Source organism: Terrapene carolina, unplaced genomic scaffold, assembly GCF_002925995.2.
Source record: "Terrapene carolina triunguis isolate 2854851 unplaced genomic scaffold, T_m_triunguis-2.0 Scaffold130, whole genome shotgun sequence".
NCBI classification, from domain to species: domain Eukaryota; kingdom Metazoa; phylum Chordata; order Testudines; family Emydidae; genus Terrapene; species Terrapene triunguis.
In genome coordinates this window covers 3680799-3690575 of record NW_020664481.1, presented here as the reverse complement: position 1 = coordinate 3690575, position 9777 = coordinate 3680799, and the positions used below count along the sequence as shown (strand labels likewise).

General features: G+C 47.7%; 1 protein-coding gene across 3 annotated transcripts in view; it reads right to left on the bottom strand.

The window, feature by feature from the left end:
- Positions 1 to 9777, bottom strand: part of RTEL1 (regulator of telomere elongation helicase 1) — a 99066-nt gene that overhangs the window by 47710 nt on the left and 41579 nt on the right. For all 3 annotated transcript variants that reach the window (XM_026652802.1, XM_026652803.1, XM_026652804.1), the window contains exons 19-21: positions 6603 to 6643; positions 5336 to 5421; positions 1130 to 1207 (exon numbers count right to left, since the gene is read on the bottom strand). In XM_026652802.1, coding sequence (XP_026508587.1) covers positions 1130 to 1207; positions 5336 to 5421; positions 6603 to 6643 — 205 coding nt within the window. The remainder of the gene's footprint in view (positions 1 to 1129; positions 1208 to 5335; positions 5422 to 6602; positions 6644 to 9777) is intronic.

The following is a 9777-nucleotide window of genomic DNA, read 5'->3' as shown; positions in this document are numbered from 1 at the left end:
TTTTGTTTTCTATAAACCATTTATGATGCAAGCAGCACATGCCAGAACTGCAAGGAAGCCTCCTCTTTCCTTACAACTACTGAATACCAGTATCTTCCAGCAATGCAGTCCCAAGAAACACTATCTAAACAAAGCTGTGCCAAGGACAGACAGACACACACAGTAGTATTTACACGGAAGAGTGGTAGGAGTTTCCCTTCCCTCTACTAGAGTTCATTGCCTTCTCTCTTTGGTTGCTTCTAAACCATCTCTGCTTTGTGTGTGCGCACACGCACACGCCTTGGAAATGCATCAGGGTTTTTTTTGTTTTGTTTTTAAGATTCCAATGGAAAGATACACTTCAGAGCCCCTTTACACCCAAACCAAATGGCTTCCCATCCCACTGGAAATTACTGGGTTCAATACTGGCATAGAAGAAAAGGAATATGCCATAGGAAAGATGTTCCAGTTGAGTTGCTTCTACAAAGGCAGACCCTGATGGTGCCCCTGATTACAATAATTGAGCCCTGGGCAAAAGTTAGTGTTGCCCAGCCAAGTTAAAAGCATTCTGAATAAAAAATACACTTCACAGTTACATAGAAAATTTTCATAATCAAAAACAAACTGCAACATGTTGGAGGGAAATGGCCTGCAAAATATCCAAGAGTTGGATTTTCAATGCTGACTGCTGCACTGACAGACTGAGCTAAGCTTTTCTACCCTATCCTTCACCATGGTGTCTAAGCAGGGTGACCAGATAACAACTGTGAAAAAACAGGACAGGGGGTGGGGTGGGGGAGTAATAGGCGCCTATATAAGAAAAAGTCCCCAAAAATGGGACTGTCCCTTTAAAAAAATGGGACATCTGGTCACCCTATGTCTAAACATATGGTACTAATATCCGAAGGGCAGGCAGATTTCAAACCATGACTATATTAGTGTTCAGTGCACCTCTTCAGGAGAATGGAGCATGAGGGAAGGCAGAAAGAAGAAGGGAAGAGCTGTATCTGAAGAGCCCTTATAGCTCTCTTGGTTTTAACCCAACAACATGCAGTTCTGTAGTCACTGCTGCAAACACATCTTCGGAGAAGTATTTAAGCATAAAAAGGAGAACTTATCAGACGAGACAGACACAACACAAATGACCAACCTCTGTGAAGGTTCCTTTATTCCTTGGTTCCACAAACATCGGTTTCACCTCTTCTATTCTTTTAGCAAAGTCATGCTCCTATTAAACAGAGAGCAAATAAGTCAGAAGTACATATGAGAAAGGAAGCCACAGGTGGTGGTAACTACATGCTCCCCATCACCTATTCGTCTCTTGCCAGCCAGAGTTGGAGGCAGGGGCATGCAGCTACCAATGGTAGGGAAATGACCTGGGTCCAGGCAGCAGTTCCAACATGGGCAGTTTTGACAGAATGGCCAAGACACTTTCTCCATGCTTTGTGCATCTTTTCAGAAGCCATGCCACCAGTGAGGTCACCTCCTTCCTTTCAACTTGCAGACCCTTGGCGCCCAACATCTGTCTCCTGGATACTACTCCTGCAATCTGCAGGGAACAGCTGGTTCCCTGCTCCCCACCACTGGTACCTTAGAAGGGGAGCAACAGTTACCTAGGGAAATGTCCTATCATGGCTTCTGCTGGGACACACAACTCATATTAGAAAAACATCCCTGACTTCAGCCAGAAAGAAATACAGGGGATATGAGCAACAGCAACCAAGGAAAGATACAAACTACAATAAATTTATTATAGTGAAAAATAAAATAATAATCCAACTGGGAGTTTACTATCAAGGATTTTTTAACTATTTACTATCAACTTTTTTAAAACAAGCCAGTTAGGAAGTATTACCACCCTTTTGTACGTCTGTCTGAGAAAACCACCAAATTGACTGGAATCCAACCAAAACTCAGCTTCAAGTCATCCAGGAGTCACCTCCTTATTAAGGATACCAACGATGAACAAGAGGAAAGCCAGTTAGTGATTTAGTCTAGGAAAAGTACTGCAGAAAGCTAAGGGAATAGGGTGACCAGACAGCAAGTGTGAAAAATCAGGACAGGGGGTGGGAGGGTAATAGGAGCCTATATAAGAAAAAGCCCCAAATATCGGGACTGTCCCTATAAAAATGGGACATCTGGTCACTCTATAAGGGAAACTACAGAAGTTGTGGCTTTCCCCTTCTAAGCCTCAGCATGCCTCAAGTGGTCCCTTCTGAAGAAAAGCTGTTTAGCTTTTGGCTCATTTATCAAGAGGATGATGTTCCAAGATGACCAGATATGAAGGGACCAGTATAGTGCTTATTTAAGCAAATGGTGAGATTTTCCAAAATGTCCCAATATTGGTTTAACTCTGTTTCCACTGAAGTCAATGGTGATGAGGAGCTAATCGAGATGATATGGTTTAGAAACTTCACTTTAATCAATTAAGCAAATAAAGAGTGTACTTGACACAAGACAAGCATGAGGACTGTGTAAAGCAGCAGCATCTGCTCTCAGGCAAGGGCTTATAAGGAGATGCGGGTCTGCTGCCACTCCAGTTCCTTCTCAACTACGAAGCCTGGAAGACTCCATAGCAGAGGAGAAGGAAGTTAGTAGGTGGAGTACCCATAGGGAGAAAACAACTCAAAAGACTTCAAGTTACTTTACAAGTAAATAACTTCTCCCCCTTCTTCGACTCACAAGCAGTGAGGCAGGTGCCGAGGAGGCAAATCCAAGACAGTTTGGGGGACTGTATCACCAAAAGTAGCATCAGCCATGGATGCAGATTTCATAGCATAATGTCTGGTGAATGTGTGAACTGAGGACCAGGTTGCGGCCCTGCAGATTTATGTTATAGGGACATCCTTCAGAAGGACTACTGAAGTGTTCCGAGACCTGCTGAAGCGGGTTGTCACTCTATGAAAGGAATGTATCCCAGCAGCTTCATAGCACGTCAAGATACAACCTGAAACCCACTTCAACAGTCTGAGTGGAAACTGGCTGTCCCTTCCTCCTTTTGACACAGAAGTCCAAGAGTCTGGCAGAGGCCCTAAAGGTTTTGATCCTGTCAAGGTAGAAGGTGAGGGCCCTCCTGACATCTAGTGTGAGGAGACTAGCTTCCTCTCTGGAGGTCTGAGGCTTCGGAAAAAATACCAGTAAACAAATCTCTTGGTTGATATGAAATTCTAACAAGACTTTAGGGAAGAATTGTGGATGGGGGCACAGCATCATTCTGTCACAGTAGAAGGCAGCGTATGGTGGGTTTGCCATGAGCACCCTGAGTTCTCCCATTCTTCTGGCCAAGGCGGGAGGGATAGCTCAGTGGTTTGAGCATTGGCCTGCTAAACCTGGGGTTGTGAGTTCAATCCTTGAGGGGGCCACTTAGGGATCTGGGGCAAAATCAGTATTTGGGCCGGCTAGTGAAGGCAGGGGGCTGGACTCGAGGACCTTTCGGGGTCCCTTCCAGTTCTATGAGATAGGTATATCTTCATATATTATTTTATTATAAGGTGACAGCTATCAGAAAGGAAATTTCGAGGAAGAAGTGGAAAAGAAGACAGGTAGTCATGGGCTCAAATGTGTGTGTGTAGGGGGGGGGGCACTGAGAATCAGATTAAGGTCCCATGGAGATGGGTTCTGGACAGGGGGAAATAATTTATAAACTCATAAGGTATCTGGTCATGGTTGGATGGGCAAAGACTGAAACCCCTTCTATAGGTAAAAGGAAGGCTGTAATAGCAGCCAGGTGTATTCTAACTGAGCTCATGGACTTAAAGACACAAGGTCTGAGAATCAGGTAATCTAGGATCCTTAAGAGTGGAGCTTCTGAGGCTCTCAAAGGGTGATGAGAATACCAGGAATGGAAGCATTTCCACTTTTGCAGGTAAGTCTTATGAATAGTAAGTTAAGGCTAAGGCAGGCTAGTTCCTACCTGTTCTGACACTGTGCTGCGCCCTGGAAGCGGCCAGCAGCAGGTCCATCTCCTAGGCGGGCCTCACGCCGAGCACCGGCTCTGCACTCCCATTGGCTGGAAGCCAGCCAATGGGAGCTGGGGGGGGGGGTGTTGGTGGGGGCATCAGTGCCTGTGGGTGAGAGCTGCGCGGAGCCGTTTGCGCGCCTATGCCTAGGAGCCGGACCTGCTGCGGTCCGCGGTGCCAGGACAGGCAGGAAGCCTGCCTTAGCACCCCTGCTGCGCCGCTGACCGGGAGCCGCCTGAGATAAGCCTGCACCCCAAACCCAGAGCCCTTTCCTGCACCCCAAACCCCTCATCCCGAGCCCCAGCCAAGAGCCTGCACCCCCAGCCAGAGCCCTGAACCCCTCCGACACCCCAACCCCCTGCCCCAGCCCTGAGCCCCCCCCGAAACTCGGAGCCCCTTCCTGCACCCCACACACTTCATCCACAGCTCCACCCCGGAGTCTGCACCCCCAGCCCAGAGCCCTGACCCCCTCCCATACCCCAACCCCTTGCCCCAGCCTAGAGCCCCCTTCCACACCCTGAACCACTCATTCCCGTCCCCACCCCGCAGCCCTCACTCTCACACCCAGCCCATAGCCCCTCATCTCCAGCTGCATTGGGTCGTGGACATTAACAATTTTCTTCAACTGGGTCGCCAGAAAAAAACGTTTGAAAACCACTGGGCTAGAGCATGGCTAGCATGCACAGAATCTTTGGGAATTTAGCTGCTAAAATCTAAGTCTCTACTGAGCAGGCACAAACTGAGATTTTTGCAAAGGCTAATAACTTGGTCAAATTTGTGTGGATTTTCACAGAGACACCAAAAGTAAATCCCTGACACAAAGGCCACCCCAAATTTCAAGTCCTTCTTTCAAAGCATGGGGGCAAGAGAACATTTCCAAAAAAAAAAAAAAAGGCTCACCAGAATTTTTTAACATGGGCAAAGCAAAATATTCCGGCTGAGGCAAACATCTGTCATGAAAAATTTCAGCCCAAATGGTTAAAGTTTGGCAAAATTACTGAAACTGAGAACAGGGTCTTATAACAGGATGTGTTGGGCAACTTTAATAACGGGTGGTGCTACCAGTCCCACCTCAAATATACATTAATTTGTAGAAACGTGCCTAATTAACCAAGCTTCTTTTATCGCTTGTTCCACAGTTCCCTCATTGTTCAGCGTTTGTTGCGTTGAGACTTTAAGCTTTTTTTAAGCTAGGGCTTATTTGTCTAGAGAGTGCTGTTCACAACCTTATGTCACAATATAGACAATAAATGTAAATGAACACAGAGATGCATAAAATAAGTATTTGGGCAAGTCAGTGCTAGACTGCGGTACTGGGAACTCCAATATAAGCACCTGTGTGTGAAAATTTGGTCCAAAGTGTGTAACTACAATTCATACACAAAGAACCAACATACTCTCCAATATTCCAGGCTTTTATCCATGACCGGATACGAAGGGAAGAACACCAGCAGCCCATGTGGTATAATTCGCACAAGATTACCTGCAACAAGAAAGATGGTGCATAATATCACCATTCAGAACACTTCCATTCTGAGGCGTTGGTAGGGGATTAGCCTACTTTTCTCAGGACACGTACTGGTCTCCCTACAACTCCTCTTCATCTTCTTGATGGAAAGGGTGGGAGAGACAAGCGAGTGTTGGAAGAGGACTATATTATCACCACTATTCTAGCCTGGTTAGCATTCCATTGAACAATACTGACACAACATAGGCACATACTTCTAGCATACAAATGTGGTAAGAGACGGAAAATACCTAATAAGCTGTCTTGTCCATCTCCATGCCAGGGTTGAATTGTTTCCTACAGGAAGATGTGAGCATCAGAGGGAAAATTATTTTTTGTAGTGACCCAGCCACTTCCAGTCTTTATTCAGGCCTACTTTGATGGTGTCAAGTTTGCAAATTAATTCCAGTTCTGCACTCTCTCATTGAAGTTTGTTTTTGAAGTTTTTTTGTTGAAGAATGACAACTTTTAAGTCTGTTATTGAGTGTCCAAGGAGACTGAAGTGCTCTCCTACTGGTTTTTGAATGTTACAATTCTTGATGTCTGATTTGTGTCCATTTATTCTTTTGCATAGAGACTGTCCGGTTTGGCCAATGTACATGGCAGAGGGGCATTGCTGGCACATGATATCACATTGGTAGATGTGCAGGTGAACAAGCCCTTGATGGTGTGGCTGATGTGGTTGGGTCCTATGATGATGTCCACAAACCTTCTTGTCAACTGCTGGGAATGGGCCACATCCATTTTGATTGAATTGGCCTCGTTAGCACTACAAAAAGTAGTTTTCCCTCTGTTGATATTCACCCCTTCTTGTCAACTGTTGGGAATAGGCTACATCCACCCTAATCAAATTGGCTACTTGGTAAGGCAACTCCCATCTTTTCATGTGCTGTATATTTATACCTGCTTATGGTATTTTCCACTCCATGCATCTGATGAAGTGGGTTATATCCCACAAAAGCTTATGCCCAAATAAATGTGTTAGTCTCTAAGGTGCCACAAGGACTCCTCGTTGTTTTTACTGATACAGACTAACACGGCTACCGCTCTGAAACTTGCTTATATTTGTTTAGAAGTCATTTCCCCCATTCCCCGCTCATTTATAAATAACCCAGAGCAGAAGCTTGTTTCCTGAATCTGATGATAACTTCACTTACCTATTGTTTTCCCCAGAGAAGACAGACATTCCACAGAAAACCTACAAAGTCGACAATACCAATCAGCATCACCATCACATTTCCTTTTATTAACTCACTCTTGTTTGGAATAATGTTGCACTGCTAAACCCGCATCCTCTCTCCTTCTCTTGTGCCTTCACTCCCCTCCTCATGGACTAACCTCAAAGTCAAGGGCATTTCAAGCATTCCCGCTAGCAATCATGATGTCCAAGTTTTCTTCACTTATTTCCTCCCACCTTGCTTTGCAGAATGACTCCACAGTCCTCTAGGAAAGAAAGACTGAAGAGGCTCTACCTCCAAATGCTTCCATAACACTATGATCTGCCAGTGTGGGTCACTACTAGTGCAATACATTACTTATTGCGCCACAAGAGCCAAGCACCTACATAGACACAGAGGAAGATCCTCCTACAACTAGCTTTTGTACATTGCATGTCAGCAGCATCCAATGCCCCAAACGGGTAGGAATAGTCAAGATGGCAACAAGCAAACAATCTCTAATAACAGAAAAATTAACAATTTTGAGACGTTAGCAGTGAAGAAAATCTAGGTCCTAACATATCAGCCTTCAATCAGTGGAAGTACACATTACCACACATAATAAAGGCTAATTATTAACAGTAATAAATTAAGGAACAGAATCCAGTTAGAGAGTGGTCTGTTGAAACTGCCAACATTGTGATGATTAAAACAACTGATGATGAACTAGGTGTGGTGATGCCAGGGGGAAAAAAGGAGATGGGTTTGGTTACTAGTGACAGCCGAATTAGTCACTGTCCCTAAGTGCTTTTGTTTGGCTCAGCACTGCTTGTACAGTAGCATGCTGTCTGTGCTGGTTTCTATGGAAATTCCCCACATTTGGTCTTTATTTTAATCTCCTGGTTTCCTTCTCTTTAGTTCCAGACAGTTTTGCATGCTCTGTTTTCTTATTAAGCCTGTAGGGGGTGAGGGGGAGTAAAAAACGGTTACTCCCTTCTCGTAACTGTTGTTCGAGATGTGTTTGTTGTTCATGTCCATTCCAATCAGGTGTGTGTGCGCGCAGGTGCACGATGGACAGAAGATTTTTCCCTTAGCAGCGTCCGTCGGGCCGGCCTGGGTGCCCCCTGGAGTCACGCCTTCATGGGGCTCAATATAGAGCCCTGCTGACACGCCACCCCTTCAGTTCCTTCTTGCCGGCTACTCCAACAGAGGGGTAGGAGGGTGGGTATTGGAATGGACATGAACAACAGATCTCGAAGAACAACAGTTACGAGAAGCGTTTGTTCATGTCCATTCCAATCAGATGACTCCCAAGCCAAGTTCAGGAGGTGGGGGCGGAGCTGTCCACTGATTGGAGTACTGCTCTTCCAAAAGCCACATCGTCTCTGGCCTGCTGGGTAATCGCATAATGCACGGCGAAAGGGTGTACGGAGGACTACATTGCCGCGCTGCAGATTTCCTCAAAAGACCCGTTTAGGACCAGAGGGCAGCCTGAGGATGGGTGTTGCCTCCTCCTGCCACTCTTGTTCCTCCTCTGAGAACCATCCTGTCGGTTCTGCTGATGGAATCTCGGAGGAGGTTGCGGTCGGAAGTGTCTCCGCTATGTGGCGGGAGTGTGCAGATCCAAGGACTTGAGGGTGGCTCATAAGTCTTTCAGGCTGTGCAGCCTCTTGTCAGTCTTTTCAGAAAGAAGAAGAGTCTCACCCTCAAATGGGAGGTCCTGAATAGTTTGCTGGACCTCATAAGGGAGCCCCGAGACTTGGAGCCAGGAGCTCCTCCTCATGGCTACCCCAGTTGCCATGACCCTAGTGGCGGCATCAGCACCGTCCAATGCAGCCTGGAGGGAAACCTGGGATATTAGCTTCCCCTCCTCCACCAAGGCCGAGAACTCGGTTCGGGAGTCCAACGGGAGGAGTTCCATAAACTTGGCCATCGCCGCACAGATGTTGTATGAGTACCTGCTGACGATGGCCTGTTGGTTAGAGATACAGAGCAGCAGATCCCCTTTCTCCCAACCAGGTCTAGACACTTAGCCTCCCTGTTTTTTGAACTATAAATGTTCGAACCCTCTGGAGGACATGAAATAACGCCTCTCATTGCACTTGGCAGTGGGCGGCAAGGAAGCTGGGGTCTGCCACAGGGTCTTGGTGGTGTCTACAATGGTTTTAGTAAGTGGAAGGGCAATACGGGAAGGTCCTGATGGTGCGAGGATGTCCACCATGGGATCAGCCTCCTCTACCACCTCCTCGGCCTTAATGCCCAGACCCTGAGTGGCCCTGCACAGCAACTGCTGCAGCACCCTGTTGTCCTCAAGCGCCGGGGCTACAGCTGTAACCGCCAATGCTTCATCCAGTGATGAAGAGGAGAAAGCTTTTATAATGAGTGGATGCTCCCTGCCATCCGCCTCCAGGTGGTCCCGAGACTCTCGGGGCAGCGCTGGTGCTAGTGGCATGCCAGACGGTGCCGGAGCTGCAGACACCGGACCAAGAGTTGCCGCCATCATCAGTACGACGGGAGGAACCATCGATGGAGCCAGTGCCGATCCACTCACAGGTGCCGACGAAGGCGGAGGGCCCTCGGCACCGGGGCCATCGGTGCCTGCGTCATAGTCGACGTCAACAACGGTGCCAGCATGGAAGATGGCCGCAAGGACGCTGCCGAGATCGGTACTGGAGTCGACGACGGTGCCACTGTCAGAGGCACTGGGGTGTGGGCAGGCGCCGAGGGCAGATGCGTAGCTGATGGCAGGACAAAGGTGGCTGAGGCCACAGAAGACATCACGGAGCGGTGACCTTGGATTCCTCCCTGTCCTTGGTGAAAGGCCCAGGGGGTCCAGAAGGCCACTGAGGTGGGTTCTGCCACTGCAGAGGCCACTCCTGGGGCTCCCTCTTGTCTCTCCCGGACCTTGATCTGCGGCTCCTGCTTCTCCTGGAGCGACAGGAGTCAGACTCTGACTCCGAGGTCTCTGAGACTGAAGACCACGGAGGAGCCGAGCCTCAGTGCCTTGAGCATCAAGAGCTTGGGGAGCGGGTAGGCTCTCTGTCCGAGTGAACCAGCACTGAGGGACATGGAGAGGGGGAGTGCCTCGACATCATAGCTGGCTTCCCTCTTGAGAGAGAGAGAGAGAGAGAGTGTGTGTGTGTGTGTGTGTGTGTGTGTGTCCGCCAGCATTGAA